The sequence below is a fragment of the Elephantulus edwardii genome, unplaced genomic scaffold (genome assembly GCF_000299155.1).
Source record: "Elephantulus edwardii isolate Elephantulus edwardi_28Jun2011 unplaced genomic scaffold, EleEdw1.0 scaffold00008, whole genome shotgun sequence".
NCBI lineage: Eukaryota > Metazoa > Chordata > Mammalia > Macroscelidea > Macroscelididae > Elephantulus > Elephantulus edwardii.
The window spans coordinates 18670140-18687178 of record NW_006399758.1 but is presented as its reverse complement, the minus strand read 5'-3'; the positions used below and the strand labels follow the sequence as shown (position 1 = coordinate 18687178).

At 40.3% G+C, this 17039-nt stretch overlaps 1 protein-coding gene across 1 annotated transcript; it reads right to left on the bottom strand.

Annotated features, from left to right (window-relative positions):
* Window positions 1-283: 283 nt before the first annotated feature.
* Window positions 284-15286, bottom strand: GDAP1 (ganglioside induced differentiation associated protein 1). The gene is made up of 6 exons (XM_006880475.1): window positions 15157-15286; window positions 14268-14460; window positions 6506-6679; window positions 4553-4647; window positions 1990-2104; window positions 284-707 (listed from the first exon to the last, which is right to left on the bottom strand). Exons 1-6 carry the CDS (start codon window positions 15274-15276, stop codon window positions 325-327), a joined length of 1080 nt encoding a protein of 359 aa, XP_006880537.1. The 5' UTR covers window positions 15277-15286; the 3' UTR covers window positions 284-324.
* Window positions 15287-17039: the final 1753 nt, after the last annotated feature.

Genomic DNA, 17039 nt, shown 5'->3' with positions numbered 1-17039 from the left:
CAGATCATCTACTCCTCACTCCTCTCCTAGTAACTTAGAACTTGAAACCTGCATTTGGACTCAAGGTCAATTCTCAAAATGCCAGTGTTAATATATCTTGAGTCTGCACATGGTTAAAGAATAGGTTCGTTTAGGCTCTCAAGTAAGTATCTCAAAGCAACCAGCCCACAAAACATTTCCACAGGTGCTTCTTCCCACATAAACTACCCGAAAAGTAAAGTAAATTATGTTTTCCCCTGGTTGTCCAGTTAGATAATTCTTTGTGGGCCTTAAGGAGTGGACAAGTGTCTAGCTGAATGGCTGGATGAACTGATCTCTGTGAGCCTAGAAATAATTTGGTTTCGGTTTAAGTGCTAGTATCACGCTGCCAAGTCTCTTTCTAAAAAGCATGAAAGCAAAGTATCCCATCCCTGCAAGCAAACCAACCACAAGGGTGGTGCCAAGAACTTTTGGGGCCCTCTTCTTGGCCACCCGGAATGCCGTCGGTAGCACTGCAGAGATTAATATATTGTTGACGTGTCCTAAAACCTTGTTAAATGTTTTTCTCTTCAAGACACGGTCGTAGTAGGTCTCCAGATTGGGTCGCTTTCCATTTCCCCAGTTTCTCCTTGCAAACCCCAAGAACTTCAAGCGATGCAGTGTGACGGCAAGTGAGACGTCGGCAAGCGTAAAGGATTCTCCACAGAGCCAAGGCTGCCGGCCCTCTTCTAATCAGAGAAAGGAACACAGAGAATCAGGGACAAGCACTGGACAGACAGACCCCAGCTGCAATCTGTGGACTCAGTCCTAAAGGTGAGTATGGATGTAGTAAAAATGAAGGTCATATCACATTTCCTTTTTTTAATTTTTTTTAAATTTTTATTGTATTATTTTAATGTGTACCGTCAAATCAGATCTGACTGGTACAGGAGGAGATTGCCCCCTCCTTCTCCAGCAGAGCATCTGGTGGATTTGAACCGCATACATCACATTTTCTTGACACCTCATGAGTAATTTTATGCTGGGGTTGGGTGGCAGGGCAGGGCGGGGAAAGCCATGCTAATACATCCCAAGCTAAGGAAGACTTGCTTGACATCTATCTAACTCAGGTCCCCTGGTGACACCAAACGTATTTGACCTCAATGCCTGTCTATCATTTTGTTAAAGACTCTTGAGTTGTTGAGAGCCAGAGAAGTTGACTTCCTTCTGGTTCAGGAAAACCAGAGATATGCTACAGGGCCATCAAGTTGGATTTTCTGCTTTTATTTATTCAGGGAGTTCTGGTGGCTTAGTGTTAAGGAACTGTACCACCAACCCAAAAGTACAAGGTTTGAACCCATCAGCTGTTCTGCAGGAGAAAATATGGACAGTCTCCTCCCTTGCAATGCATTGCCTCTGAAGACGAGTGTCAGCTGTGAGTCAGAATAGACTTGTTGATACACAACAACAGTTACTTATTTAAATCAAAAGAGAGGCCTCACTGTGAAGGGGGTTTCAGGTAGCATGGACTTTGTGTTGTAATTCTAGAGCTACAGGTCCCTATGTGCACACCTGGACAATGTCTTAACCACGAACTATGGCCAGCAGAATACACAGATACATGGATGCCCCAGCCAGTCCTGCAGATACCATGTGTGTGGGGTGAGAATGCTTTGGATTGCAAGTTGATCTCCTATCAGCTTAAGGAAAAACCTAGGGGGAGCATTACTACGATTATTCAACCAAAATCACTATTGCAATTAAAATATGTAGATAGGAGATTATAGAAATAATCTCCCAACCATTAATTAAATTCTATAGAAAAATCCCACATCAGCCATATTTCACTTATGAGACAGAGTTACATGCTAGAATTTTGTTGAATTCAGTATTACTACTACCATAATAAAGGAAAACTAACAACTAACACTAAAACAGATATCCAAAATGTTTTGAGTAACAAATAAGAATGTTTTTATAAATCCTCTTGATGTTGAGGAAAAAAAAGGGGGAAAATTATTAAGAAGCTACCTGGAGTTTCTTCATTTCTCCTTTGCAACTCAGTTTCAACCTGATCCAGAACCTTCTCCAACTCATCCAGAATTTTCTTCAAATATTTGACATTGTCATGGTCAAGTAGCTTTGACTGATTGGAAACAACAACAATAACAAAATGGGTTACTTACATCAGTAAGAAAATAGAAAGCAAAGTAGAAAAAAATCTTAAAGAGCTGAAGCCAATTATTCTGGACAACAGATAGAAATAAAATACCATTAAGTCAAGGGGGGAACAACTCAGCCTAGAAAATATTCCAGAATCCAGACCACCACCTCCTGACAACTTCGGTGGAGACAGAGGAGAAGCCACAGAAAGAGACGTCTTTTTCTATCTAACTCAGGATTGGCCGATTGGCAGCTGTGGTCACCTCTTAACCCTAGACCGCACACACTTTGTTAAATAATCATCATCAATGCCAACAGATACCACAGATGAATGGGTTCTGAGATCAAGGCAGATAAAAACTTTAAATGGAAAAGAAATGACAAAGAAAAAAAAATCTGAAATAAGAAGGAATGGAGTGAAAGGAGAAGGTGGTGGAGTCCTGGGGAGTGGGTAGAGAGCTTGCCCGTCTTCCTACCTTGGAGTGTCTAGGATATTCAAACTGCCATACAGGCTTGGCCATCGGGGTATCATCGTAACTCCTACAGACTTTGGCATCGGAATTCCCTTCCTAAGAAGGAGGGCATCTCAAATACCTCTCCTTGCATTGCTATCATCTGATTCTTTCCATTCTCAGTCTCCTATCTCTCGGTCTTTTTCATGTACTTCACCTCAATTCATCAATAGTTAATGGGGTTCTTTTTTTCTTTTTTTTAAACATATATATTAATTATTTGTGTGTTTGTGTGTGTACCGTCAAATCAGATCTGACTGGTAGAGGAGATTATCCCTCCTTCCCCAGCAGAGCATCTGGTGGATTCAAACCGTGCGTCTCCGGGATTGCAATGCAACTTCTTGCCGCTAATGGGGTTCTTAATATGAGATCCATGTCACTTGGGAATTCTTCAGTGAAGGAATTCCATGGGCCCCCTGAAGTTGTACAAAAGTATGAACCAAACCACATCCACTACTGTCAAATCAATTCTAATTCACTCCCTCTAACTGGGTTTCCGAGGCTGTAAATCTTTATGGAAGGAGACTGCCCAACTGTCTCCCAGAGTGATGGTGGTGGTTGTTATGTGTTGTCGAGTCATCTGCAACTCATAGCAACCTTATGTACAACAGCTCTAAAGCCTGCCCTATCCTGAGTCAATCTCATCATCTCTGACAGACCCAATCCCACTTCTCCAGTCACTGAGTCAATCCATCTCATCCTGTCCTATGCTGTCCCTCCACCCTTCTAAGCATGATGTTCTTCTCCAAGGACTGGTCCCTCCTGACCATGTGCCCAAAATATGTAAACAGAGCTTCAAAATCCTTGCCTCCAGGGAGCAGCTTTGCTTCACCCTCTTCCAACCTGTTAATTCTCCTGTCAGTCCACATTACGTTCAACACTCTTTTCCAGCACAACTCAAAGGCATCGATTCTTCTTCTATCACCCTTAATCACTGTCCAGCTCTTTGACACAAAGCGAGTAATTACAAAGACCATGGCCTATAAAAGGTACACCTTAGTCTCCAGACTGACATCATTGTTCTTCAGTACTCTAAAGAGGTCTCTGACAGCTGACTTTCCCAGTGTAATTCCTCTTTGATTTCCTAACTGTTGGTGCCAAGAGTGTTGACTGTGGAACCAAGCAAGCTAAAGTTGTTAACAACTCAATCTCTTCTCTATCATGAAGCTATCAATTGGCCCAGTGGTGAGAATCTTTGTTTTCTTGATGTTGAGCTTCAATTCATATTGAAAACTAGTCTTTGACATTCTGCAGCATATGCCTGATGTCCTCTTCAGTTTCAGCAAGCAAGCTTGTATCATTTGCATAACACAGGTGCATAACACTCCGCGTAACAGAGTGGTTAGTGAGTGGAAAGTCAGGAATGGGACAGTATGTTTAGATGTTTCTTCAAGGAGCTCATTCAGCTAAGTAGAATAAAGAAAGATATGTTTATACATTTGAGAACTAGAGAGAAGAGGTGGGAGTTTGGATGTTTGCTCTATTTTAAATCTGGTAGAAGCTTGTCACCACATTTAAAGACAGAAAAGGTATTACCAAGAAATTGATCAGAACTGGAGGGGCAAAGCTCTGCTCCTAGAAGGGATAGAGGGATGTGGTCAGTGATTATAAGTCAGGGTATAACAACACAAAGAGGAAAGCAGAGATTCCCAGAATAGTTTATGAACTTTTTCATTTTATAACTTTCTTTGACAACCAACATAATATCTGTTTTTTTCAATAATTGCTATTTGGTATAACTATCACATGTAATAATGATGATTCTTTCTAAAAGTACAGCATAAGCCAAAGGTAACATGCACCAGTTAACAGCTACATTGATTTAGAAGACATTCTAGAAATAGTGGTATGGTACAAAAAAAAAAGACTATTTAATACACACAATGGATATCAACTGTAGAGAACCCTAGTTTACTTACTTTAAGACGTTTTTGTTTTGCAATGTAGGCCTCTTGTAAATCTGGATTTTCTTCAGCAAGTTTCTTCAGTTCGGATTCTGTGTTACCTATTTGACCTGACAATAAAAATATTTTTTGAAGCAGAGAGAAACTTTTGCTCCTTTCTAGATGAGAAACAAGGAGAAGAGCGGATACTTGATATTAAGAAACAGATACAAACCCCTGTTTCTGCTGTAGACATATTTTCTCGGTTTCCTTATCCAAACAACAAAAATCTAGGAGTACTTCATTGGTCTGCTGGCTGCCCTGGCCAGGAAACGAACCCAGGTCAACTGCTTGGAAGGCAGCTATACTTATCACTCTACCACCAACGTGGCACAGGATAGAGCAGGGTTTAGGGCTGTTGTACATAGGGTCACAATGAGTCACAAGCAACTCAACAGTACATAACAACAGCAACAAAAGGAGTATCTGCTGCACAGGGTGAGAATTAAATGAGAAATACCATGAAAAGTGTTTAGGAAAATGCTAAGTGCAGATTAGTTGTTTTACTTTCTAATAAAGTTTTTTATAATTTCTTTCTTTCTAATAAAAGAGGTAGAATAGCCTCATTTTAAAACAAGTAACAGGTGGTGGAATTGGAGCCGGAATACTTGTTTCAAACACTATATTCCACATTTACAGAAAGGACAAAGAAGAATGGGAGAGGCAAGAAGAAAGGACTATGAAGTAAAGAGAAGGAAGGTGGTTAGAAAAAGCAGGGAAAGAAGAGAGCAGGAGGGAAGTGTGTGGAGTAAAAGGGCCAGATGGAGAAAGAGTGGAAGGAAGGAGAGAGTAGACAGTGCTAAAAGCACCTGGCTGAATTGGTACAAGAGAGGTATAATATAATGGAATCTGCAGAAGAAGGATGGGCGATCTCCTCCCGTGCCATTAACTGCCCCTGAAAACCCACCAGAAGGTCAGCTATGGGGTGATTCTGGTGCTATGCTACACAACAACAATATCATAGACTAAACAATCTAGGAGTTTAGAAGACCTGGGTTTGAGCTCAATTTCAGCACTGAAAGGACTACGTAAACTTTCATGCCCTCATTCAGTTATCTGAATGCAGGAACATGCCTCCGGAAACTATGAACTTTGATAAATGTTGATAGTTGTTCAAGAAGCCTTTTGTTCATAGGGTGGCTACGAGTCTGCTCAACTCGAAGGCAATCATCAACAACAATGTAGGAAATGGAAGGAGATCATAAGATTTCAATAAGGTACAATGAAGACCAAAGACCTGAGATAATAAAGCAGATTAAAAAAATGCTAAGGATGTCCTTAAAACTGTAAGATGTTAAAAAAAACAAAAACAAAAACAAACCTGTAAGATGTTGTTCCTTACAAAAAAAATATATAGTAAGACTATATGCGTATTACATACAGTCCAGAACTCTGTGTGATTCATGTTTCTAGTTTAGCACCCTCCAGCCACTGCCACATTGCCTCTCTAGCCCTAGTGACCACCTGTACCATGTAGCATTATCCTTCTTCTCCACTCAGGCATTTATTTGACTGTATGCTACTCTCAGGACAAGAAGAAATTAGTGCTCTGATGTCCCAACTCATTCTCAATAAATCTGCAATCCCCGAATTTAAAGGTAGAATAACATCAGTTAATCCCAGAAGTTTCCAGGTTTCCTAATTCCCAGTTCACCTATCCATGGAAATAGGTTCTTTATTTTTTTTCACAGGTCACACTTAGAGTTTAATTCAAGCTTGGCCCTCAAGGCCAAGAGGTGGAAAACCAAGTCTACAGACAAGCGGTCAGTTGAACTATCAGGTTGAAATGCTGAAGCACAGAATATTCAGAAGGTGCATGCATGTCCATGAAGAACTCAATGACCTATTCACAGAATTCTCTCAATGGCCAGGAGACAAGTCAGGTTTCAAAACTGAGTGAACAGAAACAGAAGACAGATTTTTACATACTGCGAATCCGTGTTGTTGCATAAGCTGGGATCATGGAATCCACAGTTAGTTCCGGATGTAAAATGCAGCCATGCGTATAGGCATCCATTGGTAAAGAGTCAAGCAGCTCTCGGTAATGCTGCACCCGTGGGTAGTACATGCTTCCTTTATCAGGCATTAACCTGGGTGTTTTCTCTACACAAACACACAAACATATTAAAGAAAAAGTTACAAATGAGAAATCACACCCAAAAGCAAAACCAAACCAAAGATTACAATCTCCTCTTTACCAATGTTTTCAGTGTTACATCAGGGAATTGAGCAGATGCTATTTCCTCAGACTCAGACATTAAACATAGGGAAATGGCCTGATGCATGATTACACTGGGATTTTCCCAGTTCTCCACCTTATAAATTGCTACTCATTCTTCATATTTCTGTTATTTATGCCACCTCCTCTATGGAACATTCCCTGGTCTATCATAACTGCCAGAATCTGATGGGGCCAGGTGTGCCCTCCTGGTGTGTGGATCTGACACACATCACACTGACCTCTGATCACCCAGTTAGTAGTTGTTTATTTACTCATGAGCCCCTTCAGAGCATAGAGTCTATGATCTAAGCTCCAGTCCTAAGCCTCACACATTTGAGGTGTTCAATAAAGGCTGACTGAGTGAAGGAAAAACTCAGAAAGGGAAAATGAGAGGGAACTCTCTACTGGGTTTTGATCAACGACAACTGTGGCCCGGCTGTTGCTGTGGGATTGTGAAATGACCATCTCAATGAAATGGAAAAAGGCTTTTGCCAGAGTTGCATTTTCCCTGGAAATTTATAGCAACTTACCTATGAATTTTCATTAAATCCTCCTTTTCTGGTTACAAATCTAGATTATATGTAAACTCTAAGGGGTAGGGATCCTGTATTATTCTCTGTTGAAACCTAGTGCTTAACATGGTATTGACACATGAGGTATATATTTTAATTAATTACTATGTCCCCAGGGCTGGTGGCCTAGTGGATAGGGAATTGTGCTGTAAATCCAAAGGTTCACGGTTTGAATCCACTAGCTTCTCTGAGGAAGAAAGATGAGCAATCTCCTCCCATGTAATTTATAGCCTCTGAAAATCCACTGGAGGGTCAGATATGAGTTGGTTCAGACTGAATGGCAATGAATGAGTGAGTAATGTATCCCCATGTTTTCCTTTATTATACAATACTGGAGCTGGGAAAGTTCTGTAGTTAAGAAAGACACTCAGACATAGAAGATGAAAATTTTTCCCAAGATCCCATAGCTAATTAGAGAGAGGTAAGATGAAACTAATCTGTATTCTACCAGTTCTCTATTTTATTGCACTATAATAACATCTTCAAATAGTTTGCATTCCAGAGACTATCCAAGAAGAATAAAAGTGAACCACAGGACGTAAAGGTCATAGCTATGTTCCTTCAGAATCTCTTCCCAGCTGTGTCTAAATTTGTCATATATATATATATATATATAAAATCTCAACCAGCTTATTTCAACTAGGGAAAAAATTAACCTAACCCTTCCTAAGTAATTTCTTTCTTGGCTTGATTATTTAATTTAGAAACCTTTGATAATTCAATACTTATCATAAGAACTGGCAATTCAAAGTTGGTTGTTCTCCACACACCATTTCAGGCAAGTTCTCATAATGCCAGATCATTACTTATAGAAAAAAATGGGCTACTAACCTGGAGTCCTTGGTTCATCAAGAGAATTAAACTTTTAAGAATTAATTCCTGACTGACACAACATTAAAAGCCACACCAAAAAAAAGAAAGACAGCAACAACACAAAAATATAGGTTATTCTTGAAACCAAATGTCTAATTTCCTGCCAGGCAGTCTAATCCTAAAGGCTATTAGAATAATCAAGAATGAAACATCAGCAGTATACTTCTTCTCAATAGCACATTTCTAAAATGAGAGCTCACTTCATCACAGGCCTCATATGGAAGGCAAACTGACAGAGTATCTACAGCAGCTGATCTCTCCTCACCAGGAACTAACAGCCCCTCAGGACCTCAATCCCAATTACCCAGGATCACAACTATCACATGGCAGATATTTACATGAGAAAGGGTAGACTGGAGTCCTCCTACAGTCCCTAAAATTCTAGAGTTCTGAGCCTCTGTGGGTCAAGGGCCTCTTTGGTAGCCTGGTGACTGGACACCTTCTCAAAATAATGTCTGTAAATGCAGAAAATATATGACATAAACGTCTTTTTAAAAAATGTATTATATGAAAATATATTATATGAATGTCTAATAATTACCACAATTTTAAAGCAGGCATAAGCATAAATGGTATTTCAAGTTATTGGCAATAATGTAAAAGTTATAAATATCTCTATAATTTCTAAGAGTTACAGAGTCATAAGCACTGCTGTTATTGCTATGGATTATATTTACATTGATTATGGAAAGAAATGACACATTTGCTTGAAATTAAAGAAAATAAAGATAGCAATTTTGCCTATATAAGACTCATAGATCCTTCAGCGAAACTGTTTTCAATATGTAGTCTGAAGGTTCCTGGGCCCCTCCCAAGATGCTCTTAAGGGTCCATAACATTGGAAATATTTTTATGTTAGAATATTAATTGCATTTTTCACTCTCATTTTATCTGAGTGTGCAAGCAGTGCATTCCAGAGACAAGATATGCAATGAACCCATTACTCTATGAGAACTGATAGAGCAAGGGCTTGTGTGATCTTTTTTTTTTTTTTAATTGTTTTTTTATTATTTTGTATGCGTGTACCGTCAAATCCTATCTGACTGATACAGAAGGATATTGCTCCTCCTTCTCCGGCAGAGCATCTGGTGGATTCGAACTGTGCACCTCTGGGACTGCAGTGCAGCCTCCCGCCACCAGGCCACCAGAGCTCCCCCGGCTTGTGTGATCTTATGTTTAAAACTTTGAAAATTCTAATTTATACTATAAATGATGATAGATGTAATTCACATAAGAAAATATTCTCAAGTGTCCTCAACAAATTATAAGAGTACAAAAAGATCCTGAGACTAAAAAGTTTTATAACCACTTTCTTGGGCCCCAAAGACCTTTAATTAATAACCTTGATTCTATTACAAATGATAAAATATTTTAAAATGCTCCTCAGATAGCTACTGGACCAAGTTGCTTCCCAGTGCCAAGTGATGATGGGGCTTCTCTCCAGAAGCGCATGGCACTTTGTTTCTAGAAGCATGCTCTAGGGTAGGTAAAAGAATGTCTAATTGCTTCCTGAGGAATTCCCATCTGGCCAACTCTGAATTCTTTAAAGGAGGACAAATGTTTAGATCCATGAAAACAATTTTCTTCTACTCATATAACTATCGAACTATTTCCTGAAGCACTGTCAGAGCACAAAATAACCACTGAACCCACATTTTCTTCTAGTATCACTTTCTCTTCTTGCATGCTTCCCAAAACCAGCTGTCCAGTATCCCATACACAACATGCTCCTAAGTGTATGTTGTCTTCCTCCACATACAAAACCACAGCAGTCCACTGCCTCTAGAAACAAGGCTTTTCAAGAGACACTTGGGAAATTCCTTCAAACTTCACAAGAGATTGTTCCTCTGAATTACATTATATTTTCTTTTCCAGTCTTACCAAAGAGTATTTCTGTTCTAATATTTAAAAAAGAGAAAGAGTTTGCTGCTAATATTTTACCTGAATCAGGAATGGAAAAGTAAGGGAAGACTTAGAGGTGCTGGACACAAATCAGGGAACCAGGGGTTTTGAAAAGTTGGCAATGAGAGGAGATTGTAGGACTAAAGAGTGGAACTTTAGGGGAAGGAGAGAGTAGGGGAGGGATAACCTTAATGAAAGCTGGGCTTGGTGACTAAGGTCATGGCATAGAACTCAATTTCCCAAATGAACTCAGTAGAAGACAAAACAGGTCTTGCTTGCACTGTGCACAGACATATGGTTAATTACAGAGAGACACAAAGCAGAAAATCATGATAAATGAGAGCAGGAGAAACCAAAAACAAGTTAAAAGGGGGAAAAAATTAGAAACAATAAAAGCATTCTGTAGCCATTTAATGGGGACAAAGATAAATTTATACTTCCTAAATCACATATACATGCTATCTTCAAATATATCTTAAGTCCCTGTATGGTGTGAATGGCTAATATTCAATCACTAACCAAAAGGCTGGAGGTTCTAAACCCATCCAGTGGTACTTGGAAAATAGCATCTTGATGATTTATTTATGAAAATAGTGTGTTTGCTTTTTTTGCTGTTGTTGTCTGGGGTTGTTTTGGTTTTGGGGGGCTTTTTCTGGGGGAGTTGTTTTCAATATTCTGAAATAAATTTCACCTGGATCTGTAGATTAGACGCAACAAGAGTTTACTGCCGATGGCATCAAAATAAGCTCATATCTGACCCTCCAGCAGGGTTTCTGAGGTTATAAATCACACAAGAAGAGACTGCTTGCCTTTCTCAACAGAGCAGCTGATGGATTCGAACTGTGAGCCTTTGATTTGGCAGCACAACTACCCACCAAGGCCTCCAGAGCTCCCTGCAGACTAGACTAGCCTTTACTTATATAACTAATTGTTCTCATGCTCCCTTCAATTATATTATGAGTTTTAGGTCCATTAATCTCTGCCCTCTTGAAAAAGAGGGAACAGTAGAGTAGGAATTAACTGGACTTGCTTTGTCTCTCCAGTTGCTAAAATAGCCAGAATTAAGCTCTGCAGTTTCTATAGAAAAGTGCAACAAAGGTTCTCCTTAGAGAGAAGGATAGTGCAACCTGGTTTTACATACCAGTCATGTTGTTAAGAGAGGTCAGTCAGTCAGTCCTTAGAAAAAAAGCACCATGCTGGGAAAGGCAGGGGGTCAGAGAGAGAGAGAGGAAGACTCTCAATAAGACGGATGACACAGTGACTGTAACAATGGGATCAAATATTTTAAGAGATGAAGATGGTGAAGGATAGGACAAGGCTCAGATCTGTTGTTCAGAGGGCTGCTATGAGTTGTAGTAAACTCAATGGCACCCAGTAACAACAGTTTCTATATTGGATGCAATGATGGCCAAATAGGTAAGGAGTTACACTGCCAATCTAAAGGCAAACTGTTCGAATCCATCAACTACTCAGGAGATGGGAAATCTACCGTGTGATTTACAAACTGGAGAGTCAGCTATGAGTCAGTTCCAACTCAACAGCAATGAGAGAGTTTGTACATAGAGAGCTCTAGTGGCCTAGCGCATATGGAGTGGTGCCGCTACCCCAAAGATGGCACCCTTGGTTCAGATCCACCAGCGGCTCCAAGAGAAAGTGACAGGAAAACTCCTCCAGCACATGTACAACCTCCTCAAATCCACTAAGAGGGTCAGCTCTAAGTCGGTTCCAACGCAATAGCAATGAGTTTCTGAGTTCCCATATTGCATCCTCTCATTTACTGCCATCCTCTCTGATACAGTAAATAGTAACAAAAAGTGCTTAGTATTAAGGGGGGGGAAGTCCTTAATATTTCCTTTGGCTGATTATTTAAATCTAACTAAGCAGGACTCAGAATATATTTGTTTTGTTGTTATTATATCTCAAAGAAAAGAAAAACATAAGGAAATGTTAAGAAATAATCATAACAATCAGCACGATAAACATTAGGATTACTATGTTATATATTTTATATTGTTGACTTTCTTATTGCAGAAACAATGGAAGGAAGAGGAGGATGAAGAGGATGAGGAGGAGAGGAAAGGTGGAAGAGGAAGTAGTAGTTTAGGTGATGTCAGCAAAACGTTTAAACATGACTGTTCATTCACTTACATCTTTTAAAGTTTTTACTATTCCATATAAGATTCATATACAATTATTGTTTTATTCACAATCTTATGACAATCTTTCCCATCAAACACAAATGATCTAAGAGACTTATCCATTTCCAAAAAGCTCCAGGTTAAGAAAAATGGTTTTAAATCATGTATATCATAGTCTCCATTTTCAGTTCAATCCTCATCATATATAGATTTATAAGTAATCGCAAGTTATCATGCAGGAGAAAGAAATTTCTTGCATTCTTTGGTTCAGAACAATAGGGACCTTTAAACAAAACTTCTGCTCAGACTCCTCCAATCTTTCCATCAATGACCTTGCAAAACTGTGAGAACATTTTAATTAGCTCCACTTGGATGCAACTTTGTTAATTTAAGCATTCATTTATATAGCAAATTCTTTTGAGCATGATGAACCAGGCAAAAAAATAAATTGAGGGGGAAATCAAGCAATTCTCAGTCCCTACCCTCAAGGAGCCTAGGGTTTACTATGCAAGCACAGAAGGGTTGAATGGTTATAAAGCAGTGGCATGGGACCTGAGAGACAAGGTTAATGTGACTAAGGAGTACCTGACTGGAAGGGAGGACTCCTAGGTTTTGTCCCTGAGCTCTGGTGGCCTAGTGGTAAGAAGCTACAATGCAATCTCAAAGGTCAGCAGCTGCTCTGTAGAAGAAAGACAAGAAGGCAACCTCTTCTACTGCGATTAACTGCAACTGGAAACACACAGGAACCTCAGCTATGTGTTGATTTTAACTCTATGGTACACAACAACTACTTCCATGATGAGCTGTAGAATCTTGGGCAAAACCTTGAAGGTACAGTTCACCTTAAAAGGTTGTCATCAGAAGCAAAGTGAGACAACCATGTAAAAGGCAACAGCTATGCGAGACAGAGCAGTATAAGCATTTTGTACATAAACTACTTGCATTCTGCCCCAGGCAACTTGTGTTTCTCTTTTCTAATGTGCAGGGGTGGCATCCACTTCCTAAACAACATGCCTCTGAAAAGTCTATGAAACTTTGTTAAATGTCGATAGTTGTAGAGGGGCTTCAGGCCTTCTGTTCATAGGGTCATTATGAAGAGTGCTCGGACTCGAAGGCAAGCAACAACAACAATAATATACAAAAAAGGAATGACTATCCTGCCTATGCAGCTTCTTTTGAAGACTCAATAATATTTACAAAACACTTGACAAAAAACAGACTGCCAATAAAAAAATTATTTAAATGCACTATGCAAATGTAGGAATGCTAGTGGCTTAGTGGTAAGGAATTGTGCTGCCAATGCAAAGGTATGTGGTTCCTTCCAATCCACCAGCTGCTCCATGAGAAAAAGATGGTCAGTCTCCTTTCACATAGTTTACTGCATCTGAAAACCTGCTGGAGGGTCCGTTATGGTGTCTGACTTAGTGGTACACAACAACAACATGCAAATGTAAATTCTAAAATTACTTTAAAAAGATATAAATATAGAAACTCTGCAAAAGTAATAGGGGCAAAGGATCCAAAGTATACTAACACTTTGTTCATCCTTGTTTATAATTTATTCTCACTTTTTCTCTTAACTGTTCAGGTGGAGCCATTTAAGAAAACAATCACTTCACTAATCTAGGTAAAATTTATTTCCATAGTGTAGATTTGGAATTAATAAGGCGAATCTGACCTCACGACTAGTGAGTGAATCATCACCAAAAACTTTCCACCTGCCGTGTTTTTATAAAAAATAAATTTAAGATAAAAAAAATTCAACAATGAAATCTGTTATTGACATAAATTTATTTTGAAGAGAATTACACGTTCATTCAAACTTTGTTACTATAACTGTCTGATGTATATGTGTGCTTATGGAAATGGAAAAGCTTTTTATCACTAAACCAATATTATGAAACCAGAAAAAAGAGAGAGAAAAGAACACGTATACATGTGCTGAAATTAAATCCAAGAAATCACAAATAGCCTTAAAACATTACCATCCAGGAAAGTCTGTTCAAGATAATCAATGATCTGAGTGGCCTCACAAATAATGTTTTCCCCGTGGATAAGGACAGGCACTTCTCCAGTTGAGTTCAAACGCATAAACCAAGGCTCATTGTGCTCACTCAAGGGCAGACTTACATCATGTTCCTCGCACTTCAATGCCTTTTCAGCAATTACCAAGCGCACCTGTAAGAGTTTACACTGGTTACTACACAAAACGTGCCTTCAAATGATTTCAAATGACTTCCCAGGACACTAGTAAGTCCTTCAGTGCCTTCCTCGACCGTTAATCTTTTCAGTATTCCCATTCCTAGATTAACAAGTATATTCTGGCATTTAGGTCTCATAAATGGGAAAGGTCAAAGTAATGAAAATTTTTGCCTATATTCATTATACAGCAGCACCACCACCCTTCCACCCACACCCACCCCCCGACCCCCCGCATATCCCTGTTGCCACTTTGAGAGTCCTAAACTTAATTATGTGCCCATCCTAGAAAAGAACCGGAAACCGAGGTACGCAGGGCCAGGATGAAGAAAGTGAACGGGAGCAAGGAAGGCAGGAAAAAGGAACCATAGAGTCTGTCTGTTATGGAAGGGAAGACGCTTGCTTCCCTCTGCCTCACTCTCCAAGGCCCTGCAGCAAGGCCTCCAGCACAAATAACGAAAGTGATGCTTTTCTGCCCTAGCAGTGACTGGTTCCCAGCGTTTCAATCTCAGACTGGGCTGCCCCTGCCCCCCGATCAAGGAGCATACCCGCGCTCCAGGAACCTGGAGGTGAAGACAGTAACTGAGGGCTCGCAGTGCGCCAGCGCCGGGCCGACCCCGCGGGAGCTGTCCTGGTGCTGAAACCCGGCTGTGCGCCCGCCGGCCTAGCTCCTACCTTTTGAGAGCTGAAGGAATGCGTCCAGTGGTACAGAATGAGCTTAACCTCCTCCTCCTCCGATTTGCCTTCCGCCATCAGGGGCGCGCCCCCTCTCTGCTCGTCCTTCCTCCCAGCCATTTCGCGGTGCGTAAGCGTAGTGGGAATCAACCACCCCCTCTTTACTTCTCTCACCCACACTGCCTCGCAAAGTTGCGCGATGTCTGCGGGAGCCAGGAGCAGTACTTGGGGTGACGAACAGCCCACTGGGAAGTGTAGTTTCGCCTAGAGAGAGCCGAGGCCCAGTCAACCAAGAACGCAGGTGTCTGCGTGCTGGAGAGAGCCCCGAAGTCATCTAGGCGGCGCCCTGGGGTATGGATTTTAAAAACATTCAAACGGATTGCTTTGAGTGGGAACTGACACATAGCTGACCTTCCAGTAGGTTTTCAGAGGCAGTTAATCCCACGGGAAGAGATTGCCCCATCTTTGTCAGTTGGTAGGACTGAAGCGCTTGCGGTTGGATTGACAGCGCAAAGTGGAGGAGAAAGACTAGAATATAAATCCCTGGTCATTTAGTAGGTAGTGAATTATGTTGACTGCAAATGTTTCATCAGTTTGGAAGAGAGGATGGAAATTGATTAGGTGTAAAAAGCAATTTCCCAAAGTATGTAGGAGGGGCTGTGCTTCTGTTGAAGAGTTCCAGTTGACAAATAACGTGAACTATGGATATTTATTAGAATACATTACTGTACTTCACCAAAGAAAACATTAAGATGGCTAACAAGCACATAAAGAAATGTTCAAAATCTCTAGTTCTAAGAGAGATGCAAATTAAAGCAACTATGAGATATCATCTCACCCCAGTCAGAACAGCAAAATTTAACAGAACAGCAAGTAACAAATGCTGGCGAGGTTGTGGAGAAACTGGAACCCTTATTCACTGTTGGTGGGAGTGTAAAATGGTTCAACCACTGTGGAAGGTAGTATGGTGCTTTCTCAAAAAGTTGGAAATAGAGATACCATTTGATCCAGCAATTCCATTACTGGGATATACCCCAAAGAGACCATAATTGACATCCAAGCAGATATATGCACACCCCTGTGTATCGCAGCTTTGTTCACAATAGCAGGGAGTTGGAAACAACCTAAGTGCCCATCAACAAATGAATGGATAGGATAGAGAAGCTATGGTTTATTCACACAATGGAATACTATGCTGCATTGAAAAACAAGGAACTCATGCAATATTATTCAAAATGGGTGACCCTGGAGGACATTATGCTGAGTGAAGTATCTTTGTCACAAAAGGAGAAATACTGCATGATGCCACTGTTGTAAAACAGGACTGACCTCGGAGTTGAGGGGGGGAGACTGAGAAAGATGGGTTAAGTAATGTATACTGCATTGAAACAGATGAGGAAGAAAACTGTTTAAAAAGGATATGTAATTAGGTATTTTTGTCATGACAGTTCAGAGCGAAGGCTGCATAGTGAAGTGGGCCTGGGGGGAGGGATTGTAAAACAATGAGAGAATTTTTCTTATACTTTTCCAAGAGGGGAGTGTACTGGGGGGAGGGTTGGGAGTGGAGAAAAGTGAAACAATGAATGAATGGAAATCCAAAGTCTCTGTAAATTTTCATAGAAATTAATAATTTAAAAAATTAAAAAACAAAAAATATGCTACTGTACTGACTTGTGTATCATCAAGCTGACCCTCCAGTGGGTTTTCCGAGGCAGTTAATCATACCTGACCCTCCAGAGGATTTTTCAGAGACTAATCACATGGGAGTTAATTACCTCTTTCTCCTGCACAGCAGCTGGTGGATTTGAACAGCATATCTTTGAATTTCCAGCACACAACTCCTTATCCCTTGGCCACCAGAGCTCCTAGTGTGCTAGATAGCA